Raw genomic sequence first — 16,343 nt, forward strand, 5'->3', positions numbered from 1 at the left:
CTAAAACACTGTTTTGCATGTTTTTGCATATTTCCCATAAGGGATGGGGGCATTGCTCTAGAATCACTGCGTTGAGAAACATGTGATGGTGTCTCCGCAGTGTTGGATGTTGATCTCCATGAGTTCATTCATCCTCATTTTTCCCAGTCTTTTACTAGGCATTGCTCCTATTAGCCAGTTTCCTACTCCACACTGATGAGGGGCAATACCCCGAAACAGCTGTCTGTGGATGGATACCATGTTTTGGCATAGGTGGTTTCCTTCATTGGAGACTGCCCTTCCCGTGGTTGTTCCTTCCCGGGGAAAGACCTGGCTAGTCATTGCTTGCGTTGAGAAACATGTGATGGTGTCTCCGCGGCTTGTGTTTTGCATACCTTGCTGCTGATGTGATGACCCAAAAAATGGATGAAGCCTACAGCTCTAGAGGAGAGATCCCTAACCTTTCTGACCTGGAGAGCCACATTCAGCTAAGAAAAAGGGTCGCAAGCCACATACAGCTCAGGGAGCGTCACAAGCCACATCCTGCCCCTCACAGTAGTAACACTCAGAGCCCCTATTAATCACAACCAAACCCTTTCCAGTCTGAATAGCTGTTTGCTACACCTAGTGTTAAAGCACCAAGCTGGAAGACAGTCACACATCACGGGCCCACAAGCCACATGCGGCTCCTGAGCAACAGGTTGGGGACCATGCTCTAGATGCAGTGTTCTCCAACTCTGGTCCTCAAGAGCCACCAACAGGTCATGTTTTCAAGATTTTCTTAGTACTGCCAGGTGATAATTACATTCTGGACAGGCAAGAACTCCATCACCTGGACAATACTAAGGAAATCCTGAAAACATGACCCGTTGGTGACTACTGAGGACGGGAGTAGGGAAACACTGCATGGTCTAGAGCAGTGGTCTCCAACCTTTCTGAACTTGAGAGCCACATTCAGCTTAGAAAGAGTGTCGTGAGCCACATTCAGCACAGAGAGGGGCGCGAGCCACATCCAGCTCCTATCTCCTTCAAAGTAGTGTCAACCAAAGCCCCCATTAAAGGTAAAATGATAATCAAAGCTTTTCCACATAAATCACTCCAAGCACTGAGATCCAGGGGTTCCCACAATACCCCCATTCAGTATTCTCGCATCAAGGACTCCTAACACACTGTCACATCCAGCTTTGAGCACCTCCTCTAACAGGTAGTCCATCCTCCAGCATACCATTCCTAAAACATCTCTAAACCCCTAAGACCAGTATATGTGCATCCAGATCTGCACTTCTGTGCAGGGCTACTCACGAAATTCACCATTTTGAGATGTGCTCTTCATACCTGTTTGCTAAACCTGGACCTAATGCACCAAGCTGGCAGACAGCCGCAAGCCACAATTCATGGGACCGGACCGCGAGCCACATGTGGCTCCCAAGTTACAGGTTGGGGAACCCTGGTCTAGAGAAGGGCTTTTTTTTTTTTTTTTTTTAATTAAAAGTAGTAACCAAGTACCTTGTGTTTTCTTACAAGTGTAGTAATGGGGATTCATGCATTAATCTCAGTGTGCCGATGCATAGTGTATGTATGTATCTGTATATTGGCCACTGTGTACGTGCACCCGTAAATACTACAGGAGTGCCGGCCTTGTTCTATCCTGTGGATAGGTGATAAATCCTAAAGATGACAAAAACCCTTTAAGACCATGATTGATAACTCGTGGTTATGGGACTTTGCGCAGTAAACATTCCCAGCTACAAACACATTGACATCCTGTGCATTCCCACATCTGCGTGATTACCGGTATCTTTTTTTTGTTAGCGCAGTTCTCCGCCAACAGATTTATGACGATTGTGGTCCCAAAATAAAATGTAAGAAATGCGTTTGCAAGCAGGAAGCAGGTATTTTTGCAATTTAGTCTTTTTTTTTAGCGAGAAACAATCTTTATTAAGAAAAGATTACTAAATGAAATGTCAAACTTCTGGAAATCAATTTGGAAATCGCAGTGTTCCAGGAAGCGTTCTTGTGGGCCAGGTTATCAACTTTCATTCATCTTTCTTGCACGGTTATTGTCAGTCACACAATAGCAGCAGATAGCTTAATTGCAGCAGCTTAAAATTTTTAGTATTCTCCTGGAGACTCCGACTAGTTCCAGACCAATTTTCTTACCAATGGAGCATTTCCTGGAAACGCACAATAATCAAGCGCAGCTCCCATTGCCTTCCAAAAGATTAAATTAGCTCAAATCAGATGCCAAAAATGGAACTAATAAGCATCCAAGAACGGTCATAAAACGTGATAACGATTGTTGCACATAAAAGAACTTTAGATCTGACAGCTGGGAATAACTACGGCATTAAAAGCTCTGCAATGAAAACTTCGCCGGGGATTTTTTTTTAAACCATTGTAATCTATCTAAACAAACAGATTCACATCTATCTAGTATCACTGCAAGTGAAGAGCTGAAGGCTCCCCGGTAAAGACAAAGCCTACCACACGTTATTGGTGTACCAAGGATAACTATATGACCTAAACATCAAAATATTAGAACATATGCTGCCGTACAGCAAAGCCTAAAAGGGAGTTCTTCCCTTTCATCAAAGGTTAATCTCCGAATGCAGACTACTATAAAGAAACAAACCACACTTTATGCAACTTCCACGGGTCCACTGACTAGTCTCACCATTGCTTCTGGTGTTTGCCTTTACTGCGGCGCTGGCATCATATCGATACCGATCAGTGAGGTCAGTGGAAAACCCACCCCCACCAGAACAGCTAAAGCTCATTGACCAAGTTTTCGACATGACATGGCCATGCCATTACCGATGGGGAGAGCAGATGTGGAACTGGCCGGGTCGACCCAGTGAAGGTGACAGAGAGGTTTGATTCTTTATAATAGCTTGCAGTAGGGGAATAACTTAATGAAGGGGTCAAACCCTTTAAAAACTAGATTCATAAAGATTTTTTTATATGTTTTAAGCCTTTTAATTTCTGAGCAGAGCAGTGGGGGGGTCCGGGTCCTGAGGCCACCATTGTGTGCTCAAAGGACCTCTAAGGCCGGTTTCACACTAGCGCATTTTCAACGCGCGCACGGCCGGGGGTAGCTCCGCCCCCGATCCGGCTCTCTGCCCGGCGTGCCCGCCCCTTCCTTGTAGCGCCGCCTCCTAGCGGACAGCGGCGCCTGCGATCGGCGCACCCTATCTTTAGCATAGGGTGCGCCGATCGTGCGCAGGCCGTGCGCTAGTTGCGCTTTGACCTGCGCTGCGCACTTTTGACGGTGCGCCGTGCGCGCCAAAATCCGAAAAGTTTGATTTTGGCGCGCACGGCGCACCGTCAAAAGTGCGCAGCGCAGGTCAAAGCGCAACTAGCGCACGGCCTGCGCACGATCGGCGCACCCTATGCTAAAGATAGGGTGCGCCGATCGCAGGCGCTGCTGTCCGCTAGGAGGCGGCGCTACAAGGAAGGGGCGGGCACGCCGGGCAGAGAGCCGGATCGGGGGCGGAGCTACCCCCGGCCGTGCGCGCGTTGAAAATGCGCTAGTGTGAAACCGGCCTTAGATGTGTGTTCTGTCTCCTGAGCTGTGCACTTTTAAGGAGGTCTTGAGAAAATCAGTGGAGGTCCCCAACCGATCTGCTCAGAATTAAAGGGCTTAAAACAAGTATAGAGAGAGTTAAAGGACTGTATATTTTCAAGACCTCTGTTTGCTGTGTTTGAACTGTAACCTCACAATAAGACCTTACTACACTTATATCCAGTCCCTGGGTTAGTGCTGATCATAGACCATTGACTACACAGGAGGCAGATGAAGCTGTACCTGTAAAACGATGTTCATTTAAGACAGTGGTGGGGAACCTCCGGCCCGAAGGCCGCATGCGGCCCGCAGTGACTTTTCATGCGGCCTGCGGGCAGGTCCCTGGAGTCCCCAATGCACGGGCAGCAGCCGTATCCTGTCAGCTGCCGGCCCTTTAACTCCCAAATGCACAGCACGCATCGTTCATTACAGAACGTGGCCTGCCCTGCACACAGGGGCGGGACTACCGCAGTCGCAGGGCCCGGGGTCCTTACTGGCCCGATCGCGGAGCTGCAGCCGCTCATTGGCTGTGCAGCTCCGTTCTTTGGCTGCCAGCCAGGCTGCAATTGGCTGCTCTGTGCGCACAAGACCTGTGATGAGGTCACAGGAGGGGAGGAGTCAGGGGGTCACATGATCAGGAGTCTCTGTATGCAGGACTCTGCCATGCTGGTTGTCATGATGCTGTATGGGGATAAGTTTATGTGAGGGATCAGGAGGGGTTTAAAGGATGCAGACCCGTGTGTGTACGAGGTGTACGGAGCGGAGCCGTGCGTGCACGAGGTGTACGGAGCGGAGCCGCGGGTGTATTTTGGCATTGGGGGGGCCCCATTTGAAAGTTCGCACCGGGGCCCATAACTTTGTAGTTACGCCACTGCCTGCACATGAATGATGACGTCGTCTGGGTGGGCGGGGTTAGCATCCAATGCTCTCCTGTCCTGGAAGAGGAGCTGCTGCCAGAGAGTCCAGAGAGATCTCTGTGCGTGCCGGCAGCTTTGTGCCACCCCAGGAATCTCTGTGCTGGCAGCTATGTACTTTTCTACTGGTGATCTGTGTCCCTCAGCTATGTGAACCCCTGTGATCTATGTGCCCCCCTATGATCTCTGTGCCTCCCAGCTATATGCCCCCTATGATCTCTGTGCCCTCCAGCAATATGCCCCCCTGTGATCTTTGTGCCTCCAGCTGTTTCCCCATGTGATATCCATGCCCCCTGTGATCTGTAACCTACAGCTATATGCCCCCCGTGATCTGTGCCCCCGTGATTTTTTTCCCCTGTGATCTGTGCCCCCTAGCTATATGCCCCCCTGTGATATCTGTGCCCAACTATGTGCACCCCTGTGATATCTGTGGCTCCTAGCCTTGTGCCCCCTGTGATCTATGTGCCCCCCTGCTATGTACCCCTTGTGATATTTGTTCTCCCATGTGCCCCGTGATCTCTCTCCCCTCTAGCGATGTGCCCCTCCATGATTTATGTGCACCCCTGTGATCTCGGTGCCCCACCCCTGTGATCTTTGTGTCACCCCTCTGTGATCTGTGCCTCCCCCGGTTATCTATGAGCCCCCCACCCTGGTGATCTATGTGCCTCCCCAGCGATCCCTCTCCCCCCAGTGCTTTATATCCCCCCACAGCTGTATGTGCCCCCAAGTGATGTGTATATTCCCCAGTGCTGCATATCCCCCCACCTGTGAGATATTATATATTATAGCTCCCAGTGCTGTATATATCCCCCAGTAATTTATGTGACCCCACCAGTGATGTATATTCCCCCCAAGGGACATATATACCCCCAGTGCTGTCTGTGCTTCCTAGTGATGTATAAAGCCCCTCAGTGATGTCTATTCCCCCCAGCCTCCCCGGTGACGAATATGTCCCAGCATCTCCTGTGATGTCTATGCCCCCCAGCCCCTCTTGTAATTTATACAACCCCCAGAGTCTCCTGTGATGCATATATAGCAGTCTCAATGTTTCCTATGTTATGCATGTGCAGCAGTCCCAGCGTCTCCTGTGTGATGTATATACAGCAGTCCCAGCGTCTCCTGTGTGATGTATATACAGCAGTCCCAGCGTCTCCTGTGTGATGTATATACAGCAGTCCCAGCGTCTCCTGTGTGATGTATATACAGCAGTCCCAGCGTCTCCTGTGTGATGTATATACAGCAGTCCCAGCGTCTCATGTGTGATGTATATACAGCAGTCCCAGCGTCTCATGTGTGATGTATATACAGCAGTCCCAGCGTCTCCTGTGTGATGTATATACAGCAGTCCCAGCGTCTCCTGTGTGATGTATATACAGCAGTCCCAGCGTCTCCTGTGTGATGTATATACTGCAGTCCCAGCGTCTCCTGTGTGATGTATATACTGCAGTCCCAGCGTCTCCTGTGTGATGTATATACTGCAGTCCCAGCGTCTCCTGTGTGATGTATATACAGCAGTCCCAGCGTCTCCTGTGTGATGTATATACAGCAGTCCCAGCGTCTCCTGTGTGATGTATATACAGCAGTCCCAGCGTCTCCTGTGTGATGTATATACAGCAGTCCCAGCGTCTCCTGTGTGATGTATATACAGCAGTCCCAGCGTCTCCTGTGTGATGTATATACAGCAGTCCCAGCGTCTCCTGTGTGATGTATATACAGCAGTCCCAGCGTCTCCTGTGTGATGTATATACAGCAGTCCCAGCGTCTCCTGTGTGATGTATATACAGCAGTCCCAGCGTCTCCTGTGTGATGTATATACAGCAGTCCCAGCGTCTCCTGTGTGATGTATATACAGCAGTCCCAGCGTCTCCTGTGTGATGTATATACAGCAGTCCCAGCGTCTCCTGTGTGATGTATATACAGCAGTCCCAGCGTCTCCTGTGTGATGTATATACAGCAGTCCCAGCGTCTCCTGTGTGATGTATATACAGCAGTCCCAGCGTCTCCTGTGTGATGTATATACAGCAGTCCCAGCGTCTCCTGTGTGATGTATATACAGCAGTCCCAGCGTCTCCTGTGTGATGTATATACAGCAGTCCCAGCGTCTCCTGTGTGATGTATATACAGCAGTCCCAGCGTCTCCTGTGTGATGTATATACAGCAGTCCCAGCGTCTCCTGTGTGATGTATATACAGCAGTCCCAGTGTCTAATGTGTGATGTATATACAGCAGTCCCAGTGTCTCCTGTGTGATGTATATACAGCAGTCCCAGTGTCTCCTGTGTGATGTATATACAGCAGTCCCAGTGTCTCCTGTGTGATGTATATACTGCAGTCCCAGTGTCTCCTGTGTGATGTATATACTGCAGTCCCAGCGTCTCCTGTGTGATGTATATACAGCAGTCCCTGCGTCTCCTGTGTGATGTATATACAGCAGTCCCTGCGTGTCCTATGTGATACATATAGAGCTGTCTCAGCATCCTCTGTGTGATATAGGTACAGCAGTCTCAGCATCGCCTATGTGGTGAATATACAACTGTCTCAGCATCTCCAATGTGATGTATATACACTAGTCCCAGGGTCTCCTATGTGATGTATATGATTTACAAAACTTATTATGACAAAAAGTTGACTGCTCTCCTGGCTGACACAAACCTAAAAAAGCAGCTGTGAGAAGCAACATGATCAGTATCACCTAACATCACTGTAATTAATTGTTTGACTAAATATACTGGGGTAATTTTCAAGGTGATCATTTTTGTGTGGCCCCCGAATGATGGTAGAAATTTTCAAATGGCCCCCGGCTGGAAAAAGGTTCCCCACCCCTGATTTAAGACATGGCAGATTTCTTATGTGGACCTTCTCTTTGGAGCAATATGACCCCATTATTTTGGGGATAGGTAGAGGCAAGAACATTGTCACATGCCTCAGGGACATGTCAGTAGATGTCTAAAGCAAACCCTTAAAAGGGGTTATGGAGCCAGTCATCAGTCTGATCGATAACCAGCAACAATTACTGCAAAAAAATAAAAAGATCTTACCTTTATGGAAGATACATGAAGCATTGTCTCACCCTTGTGGTTCTTCTTCAAAAATGAAACGCTACTTGGGGACGTCGGAACGTTTGTTCCAAGTTGACTCTTTCTTCTGGTATCTTTAGGAGAGAGAGGTGTAGAATTTGTCTCAACTCTTGGGGATTTTCTGAGTTTCCCAAGGTCTTTAGTGTCATCTTCTGACTTAGAATAATCAGCGAGCTTTGCTTTTCTTGGGTGTTTTACGGCACCGGAATCAGGGGAAGCAGTCGGGCTCTCTTTGCGTTTTAGAGGAACTCTCATTCTCTTGGTTCTTCCAGAAGAAATATTCTTTAGCCCTGTAAACGGTAACAACTTGTCACTACTAGGCTGTTCCTCCACAGATTCCCGCAGGCGACCAGTTTGTCCATTTTCTTCACTCAGATGGTGGTCCATTTCTTGACCAGCATCAGTATGAAGGGCAGGATTCACAGATTTGCTTTCCTTTAAGTTATTAATTTCAGTCGTGTTTTTTTCCTTGTAAGCTTCTAACTCCAGCCCTGCCTTTTCTGGGCCTTTTTTAACCAGTTCTTTACATTCACTATTGCTTTCTTGTACAAAATCTTCAGGTGTGTGAAGTACATAAGGTGGGCTGCAAAATGACACAGATCTATTGGACTCCTTGTTATCATTTTCCTTTAAGCTGTCAGTCCCAATGCCCCATTTCTGGTTAATATCCTCCAGCAGCTTCTTCTTTGATTTCCTACATTTCTTGGTCTTTTTTCTTCCAGGATCCTCCACATTGGGTGAAGAAGAGACAAATTCGTAAGTTGACAACAATGGAGTCTGTTTGCTGTTCGATGGAGGTTGTTGGCAGTTTTCTTCACGTTCCAGCACGTACCGCACCTTCCTTCTCCGGGGGCTAAACCACATCTTTATCTGCTTTTTCTTGGATTCCCCTACTGTAGTGTTCTGTATGAGTGATGCATCTTGACATAAATCCATTTTATTTCCTGTAAGAGAAGTGAAGATTATCAGTCATTTTCAGCAGTTTATGTAAGCACCATTAGTCTCCAATAGAAGCAATTGTTTTGAAACGGTACGCTTTAAATGGCGTTAAAATAAGGCACTCATGGGAATACACTATACCTGCTCGGAGAGGATTGTCTTGACTTAGCAATTTTCAATTGCGGCTCAATAGGAAAAAAAAAAGCGCCAAGTACATGGTACGAGACAAAGGGCAGTAGAAGACGTCAGCGTGAAGGAAATGGATGGGGGACAGATTTTCATGTTTTGTGCTACAATAAAATCTAAAATTGGGAATGAGAACAATAAATAAATGTGCATCAAGTGTATTGTGTCTCATTTGGCATCTATTTTCTAGACAACTACTGTTTTTTACTCTGTGAAGATTGGGTTTACACACACAGATTCTGACTAATCAGACTGACCTTACAGGTGATGGCATTGGGCCCCAGCTATGCATTTACACCAAGAAACATTCTCATCTGCCTAAACTGATGTAACCGTTCTAAAATACCACCTTCCTATTTGCTGTAGTGGTCTCCAAGATATAAGCAGACAGATTTATAAAGGACATCAGGTCAATTGCGTGGCAGATGCGCACTTATCAAATTTTGTCACATGGGACAGAAATGGAGTAGATATCTATATCTGTATGTAACACCACTCTTAAAGGGGTATTCCCATCTCCAAAATCCTATTCCAATATATAGTAGATGTAATAATAATATTAGCAAATACCTCCAATTAGAAACATAGTATAGTTCTTCGGATTCACTGTCACTTACCCCATGTGCAGGCATTGCAGTAGCTTATTGATCCATGGTTACAACTACTAGCAGCTAGCTAACTCACTATATGAGAGGTCATAACCACGGATACCTAAGGTCCTGCAATTCACTGCACATGGGGCAAGTCCAAAATGCACAAGACTATTTACATGCTTTTTTACCTTGCATGTTTTTTTTTTTTGTTTTTTTTTTTTATTGTTACTGCAAAAACACAACAGGAACACATCACTGTAAGGGCAGGTGGCCAAGTCCTTTTTAGGCAGGGACGCTCCGTAACGCAATCTCTAAAATGAATTGAATGTTGCACCGCAAGGTAAAAAGGGTTCAGTCTTAAGCTTGTTTTAACGAATTCAGGTTTCCAAACACATAGCAGTTAAAGAGGTTGTCTACTACTTTTACATTGATGACCAATCGTTAGGATAGGTCAATGTCTGATCAGTCGGGGTCCAACACCTGGTACCCCCGCCGATCAGCTGTCATCTGTGTCTGCGGCGGTCGCTGGAAGGAAGTACTCACTTGCCGAGCTGCTCCGTCTTCTGATAGTGTCCTGCGGCGGACACTGCGCATCTGCCTCCTATTGATTTGAATGACACTGATGACGTATCCTAAGAATAGGTCATCAAGGTGAAACGTAGTGGACAACCTCTTTAAAAGAAGTGACCAAACAGATGCCACTAATGACACCTCAGGAGACATGGCACCGGCGTGTTTTGAAGAGTCTTCCTGAAAAAAAAAAAAAAAAAAATCACAGAGTTTGCACATGTCTGAAAGATCTTGTGTGCACATACCCTAATATTTGCCATGCTTTACCCTAAATCCAGCCAAAGAACTGGACTATAACATACATACACATTAGATCGTCCGAGTTATTATATCTTCACAGATATATTTGTATTACATACATATTTTTTAATTATAAAAAAAAGTTTAAGGAAAAAAAAAAAGGCAAAAGCAATGAAAACGTGAGCATGTGTTAAACATCACAAATTCAGCATATCTAATAGAGTGCAGTGCTGCAAAACCCGCACACTGTATATGCTGCTGTCCGTGCAAGGAATAATGCTGCTTTTGCTCCATCACCTTCTCTCCTGGTAACACAATGTCTCGGAGCACAGACCAGAAGGACACTATCTGCCAGGACAAGACGCTCGCTGATGGCAGGGGAGCTGCTGGCTCTATAAGGACCCACATCAGCTGTTATTGTAAGAAATGGATTAATATTTAAATACATATTTTGGCCTGATATGTGAGCACCAGTTACAGTAAAAACTGGGCTTTAATCAAATATTTATATTGCTATATAGAATATTCCAGTGTCTCTTGTGACCTTTCCGAAAATGCTGCAAAATTTATACCCCTGGAGGAAGTTTAAAAAGTTTATCAGATTGTATAAAAAGTCTAAGTGTCAGACACCTGCTGGTCACCTGTTTGAGGGGTCTGGGTGGCTCACTGTTAATCAGGGCACAAGCTTTGTGATGTTAGCAGCATTTGTGCCTTGTACCCCAACACAGTCCCCTTCATTTATATGGGGCTGATCTGCAATGATCCATATTACCAGGCAGAGATGCTACTGAAAACGTGCAGAAAGCCACTGTCCATCCTTCCTTGCTGCTGTTCAGAGGCAGTCACTCCTAACAATCTATTATAAGATAGGCCACCTGGTTTAAAGAAATGGATAATCATCCAAAAATAGAACGTATTCCCATGATAACCACTTTAAAGAGAATCTTGTCCCAAATGTTTCATGTTGAACTGGACACTGCTATAGCAATCACTACAGAAAGGAATTTTTTATAATACATATTTCATCTCTCCGTTGGAGATGCTGGACCTCGAAGTACACTGCTCAAAAAATAAAGGGAACACTTTAATAACACAATGTAACTCCAAGTCAATCACATTTCTCTGAAATCAACCTGCCCAGTTATGAAGCAACACTGATTGTTCCATCTGCACAACAGCAGGAGAAATTGATTTACAAACAGGTAGAAATTATAGGCAATTAGCAAGACAACCCCTATAAAAGGAGTGGCTCTGCAGGGGGTGACCACAGACCATTTCTCTATTCTCATTCATTTTGGCTGTTTTGGTCACTTTTGCATTTTGTCATTGCTCTCACCCCTAGAGGTACTGTACACTAGCATGAGACTGACTCTACAACCCACAGAAGTTACTCAGGTAGTGTAGCTCATCCAGGTCGGCACATCAATGCGAGCTGTAGCAAGAAGGGTAGCTGTGCCTGTCAGCACCGTGTCCAGAGCATGAAGCAGATACCAGGAGACAGGCCAATACACCTGGAGACATGGAGAGAGCCACAGGAGGGCAACAACCCATCAGCAGGACTGCTACCTTCTCCTTTGTGCAATGAGGAGTGCCAAAGCTCTACAAAACTGACCTCCAGTAGGCCACTAACATCCATGTGTCTGATCAAACGGTCAGAAACAAGACTCCATGAGGGTGGTTTGAGGGCCTAACTTCTACAAGTAGGTGGTTGTACATACAGCCCAACACCGTGCAGGGAGACTGGCATTTGCCAGAAAATATCAAGATTGGCAGATTTGACATTTGCACCCTGTGCTCTTCATGGATGAGAGTAGGTTCATTCTGAGCACATGTGCAGACGTGACAAGAGTCTGTAGACACTGTGGAGAAAGATCTGCAGCCTGCAACATCCTCCAGCATTACCAGTGGGTCAGGGAGGGCCGCACAGCCCTCCATGTGCTAGCCAGAGATACCCTGACTGCAATTAGGTACCAGGATTAACTCCTCAGACCCACTGCGAGACCATATGCAGGTGCAGTGGGCCCTGGGTTCCTTCTGATGCATGACAATGCTAGGCTTTATGTGTCTGAAGTGTATCAACAGTTCCTGTACGATGATGGCATTGATGCGATGGCCTGACTTGCCCATTCCCCAGACCTGAAACCAATCGAGCACATCTGGAACATCATGTCTCGCTCCATCCACCAATTCCACGTGGCACCACAGAGTGTACAGGAGTTGACTGATGCTTTAATCCATGTTTGGGAGGAGATTGCTCAGGAGAACATCTTCCACCTGATCAGGACCATGCCCAGGCATTGTAGGTAAGTCACACAGACCCTTGGAGGCACACACACTGCTGAGCATCATTTCGTTGTCTTTAGGCATTTCCACTTAAGTTGGATCAGCCTGTAATTTGATTTTCCATTTTGATTTTGAGTATCATTCCAAATTCAGACCTCCATGGGATATTAATTTTGATGTACAGTGATCATTTTTACGTTTTATTGTTCTATACACATTCCACTATGTAATGAATTAAGATTTGCAACTGGAATATTTCATCCAGTGATAGCTAGGATGTGGTATTTTAGTCTTCCCTTTATTTTTTTTTGAGCGGTATATTCAGCACTTAAAGGGAACCTGTCACCCCCCCAGGGTGTTTTTAAGTAAAAGAGCCACTTTCAGCAGCACTAAGGCTGCATTCTGTGAAGGTGGCTCTTCTGTTTCTGATCCCTAGTAACGCCAAAATATTGATTTTACAAATTGCTCCCCATACCTGTATTGAGTCCCAAAGTTATAGTGTGTCCCTCTGTATCAGCCACCTCCTGCTTCCTCCTGTGTTGCTGTTACATACCGGCATCTGCGCTGTGCCAACAGTTCTCGGGCATGCGCAGTTCGCGCTGCCCGGGAAGTGACATCAGGCCATCGTGCCTGCGTGTTGCAGAGGCCCCAGATCCCGCCCCGCAGTGTGTTATGATGTATTCACACTGCGGGGCTGGGAATCTGGCGCCTGCACAGTGAGCGACTATAGCTGCGCCTGCCCCCATCTCCCTCCCCCTCTTTCTTTTCCTCCCTCAGCAGCGTCTGATGAGCTGACCTTCCAGCAGAGTTCTCCACACGCAGTTCATTATAGCTGGGGGCAGGAGCAGCTATAGATGCTCACTGCACAAGTGTCAGATTCCCAGTCCCGCAGTGTGAATACATCATAACACACTGCAGGGCAGGATCTGGGGCCTCCGCAACACGCAGGCGCGATAGCCTGATGTCAGTTCCCGAGCAGCGCGCACTGCGCATGCCCGAGAACTGTTGGCACAGCGCAGGCATGTAACATCAACACAGGATGAGGCGGCGAACAGATGCAACAGGGGGATGCTGGACGGCTGGGAGGCGGCTGATACAGGGGGACACACCATACCTATGGGACTCAATACAGGTATGGGGAGCAATTTATAAAAGTCAATATTTTGGCATTACTAGGGATCAGAAACAGAAGAGCCACCTTCACAGAATGCAGCTTTAGTGATGCTGAAGGTGGCTCTTTTACTTAAAAACGCCCTGGGGGGGGGGGGGGGGAATGACAGGTTCCTTTTAATGAGTTTAAAAAGAAAAACTTAAAGGGGTATTCCCACCTCCAAGATCATATGCATACAAACGCATACAAATGCTGCATTTTTTTCCAAGCATTTTTATGAGCATGCATGAAAAAAACGCAGCATTTTTATGCGTTTGTATGCATTTTTAGTGCGTTTTTACCGCGTTTGCGTTTTTTTTCCAACATTAGTTGGCCCCTCACACTAACCCAAACCATGACTTTACTAACCCTTAACCAAACCATACCCTAACCCTGACCCTTAACCAAACCATACTAACCCTAACCCTTAACCAAACCATACTAACCCTAACCCAAACCCTAACCCTAACTCTAACCCAAACCCCTAATTTCCATTGTCTAACTAATGGTCAACAAAAAAACGCATGCGCAAAAAAACGCATACATGAGCATGCCAATGCGCACATATGCGCACCCATAGACTTATAATGGGTGTCTTGCTGTAAAAAAACGCATTGCGCGCGCATGCGTTTTTTGAGGCAAGTCGGACGCCAAAAAAAATGCAACAGGATGCATTTTGTGCGCCCGAGCGCACACCACAAAAAAACGCATACAAACGCATGTGTATGCGCACATAAGCACATCCCATGCAAAATATAGGGAAAAAAACGCATGCGTTTTTTAGAGCTAAAATACAGCGCAAAAAAACGCAAGTGTGAAACCAGCCTTAAGCACACCTTTTATGCAATGAAATCTGCAACAGAAAAAAAAGGTACCATGTGCACAAACCTTAGAGCAGGAGGTCCAGCAGATCATGGAGACTCATTACAATCTGAAGACGTGAATTTAAAGGGGTTTTCCCGAACTAGACACCTCATCTCCTGAAAAGTCTTACGTTGCACTGGGGTGGCAGAAGCTATATTTGCAGATCATGTTTTCTAATAGTTAAACAAATGAGGTTACACAATAGGCAATATTTTAATTAGTGCCTTTTTTTCTCCCATTTCACCGCCACATTTTTAGGAAAATCATAGGCACTTAAAAAAAAAAATTAGATACATAAAACAGCAATGTAGTTTTCAAGACCAAAGGATTTTCCTTCGAAGCTGGCAGCCGTCCAAACTTCTCCTTCATGTATGTAAAATCTATAAGACCAGAGCGCCGTTCTACTACCACGTTAATGTAACAAAAACTCTACGGTAAAATGAAGCAATTACAAAACGCTGCTTTAGCTGCCATTAATCTGCATCAAAGAAATATAATGATCCACGCTGTGTGCCTTTCAAATTATTTCCCATTACCAACAGAAGTTGAGAAATCTCTTTGATAAATGCGTCTCTTATTAAAAGAAAAAAAAAAAAAAATCAAAAAGGAATATGGTTTGGTGCCATCTGGGTAACAATTTTAGCCTTCACTGTGGAATCATTACTTTGCTTTCGAGAAGAAAAGAAAAAGGCAGCCGTTTAAAAACTCGTTTTAAGCCATTATGTGAAATGTCGCAAGTGCAAAACAAGTCATATATAACCAAGCAAACATGTATTTACAGAGACTGCAGCTTGGAATCTACGACGGAAGGATTCACAGTCTTCTCAGATAGGAACAGTGTGAGTAAGGTCATGTTCACAAATTGCGTTTTTGCAGCTTTTTTTTCTGCAATGAAAACCCGCTTTCTTGGCAGCAAAGAAGCTGCTTATAAAAAGCAGGTTTTGCTGGATCCCAAAATTCACCTTTGTTTCCCAAAACAAACATGAACAATGCAAGGTGTTAGGTCACCAATACAAGACATGCAAAACCATAAAACCATTTTTTTGCAAAAAAATTGATTAAATTAGTGGAAAAAGACCATTTGAAAAAAATAGTGACTTTTCTGAACAAAAAAGTTCATGAAAAAATACACAATTAGGCTATGTGCCCACGCTAGCATTTTTAAACGCTCAGGAAAAGGATCCCCTTCCCAGAAAACGCGTGTCTTTTTTCCGCGCGATTCTTGCGCGTTTTGACGCGTTTTTTGACACGCGTTTTCTGGGAACATTGGGGATGGCTAAAAGCGCTCAGCTGTGTGGAAAATAATGAGCATGCTGCGTTTTTAGCCGCTAAGCGATTCCTGAGCGGTTAAAAACGCATGCATTGGCACAAAAAGCCAAAAACGCATGCAAATTAATTAGAAGCATCTTGTAAGCATTTCTGCAGCGTCTGAGCCGGCACAAACGCTGCAGAAACGCTTACAAAAACGCAACGTGGGCACACAGCCTCACAAATGCAACGGCAGGGAGGAGGCGACTTGGTCAGGAATAGTTTACTTAAAGGGAATCTGTCACCCCTTTTTTGAGATATTATATAATGTTATCATTCAATTGTGTGTCACATAAGGATTCTCTTAGTACTTTTGCTTCCCCCTGACCCTGCACCTTTCATGGATAAATACCTTTTTTATATCGGTTCAGATGTATGTAAACTGCCGCAGTCCGGTCCGATGGGCGGGGCTTATTCACCTGCTCCCCCCTCCCTGTCTTGCTCTACACATTTCTTCTTGTAATGTGAAACGAGGAAACAACCTCCGGCAGAAAAGGGGGGAGCTGGTCTGAGAACCACCTTAACCTTGTGGAAAGTGAGAAACGGGGCTTGGCAAAATAGAGCTGCCAGCTCCGAGACCCGCCTGATTGATGTTATCGCCAAAAGAAACACTACCTTCCAGGAAATGTATGACAAGGAGACATCCTGTAGCAGCTCAAATGGCGCTTCCTGCAGAACG

General features: G+C 45.8%; 1 protein-coding gene across 3 annotated transcripts in view; it reads right to left on the reverse strand.

Annotated features, from left to right (window-relative positions):
- The window catches only part of BARD1 (BRCA1 associated RING domain 1), a 74,688-nt gene that overhangs the window by 25,700 nt on the left and 32,645 nt on the right, over nt 1–16,343 (reverse strand). For all 3 annotated transcript variants that reach the window (XM_073553221.1, XM_073553223.1, XM_073553222.1), the window contains exon 4: nt 7,493–8,475. In XM_073553221.1, coding sequence (XP_073409322.1) covers nt 7,493–8,475 — 983 coding nt within the window. The remainder of the gene's footprint in view (nt 1–7,492; nt 8,476–16,343) is intronic.

The sequence above is a fragment of the Dendrobates tinctorius genome, unplaced genomic scaffold, assembly GCF_039654945.1.
Source record: "Dendrobates tinctorius isolate UK_male_01 unplaced genomic scaffold, ASM3965494v1 ptg000199l, whole genome shotgun sequence".
NCBI classification, from domain to species: domain Eukaryota; kingdom Metazoa; phylum Chordata; class Amphibia; order Anura; family Dendrobatidae; genus Dendrobates; species Dendrobates tinctorius.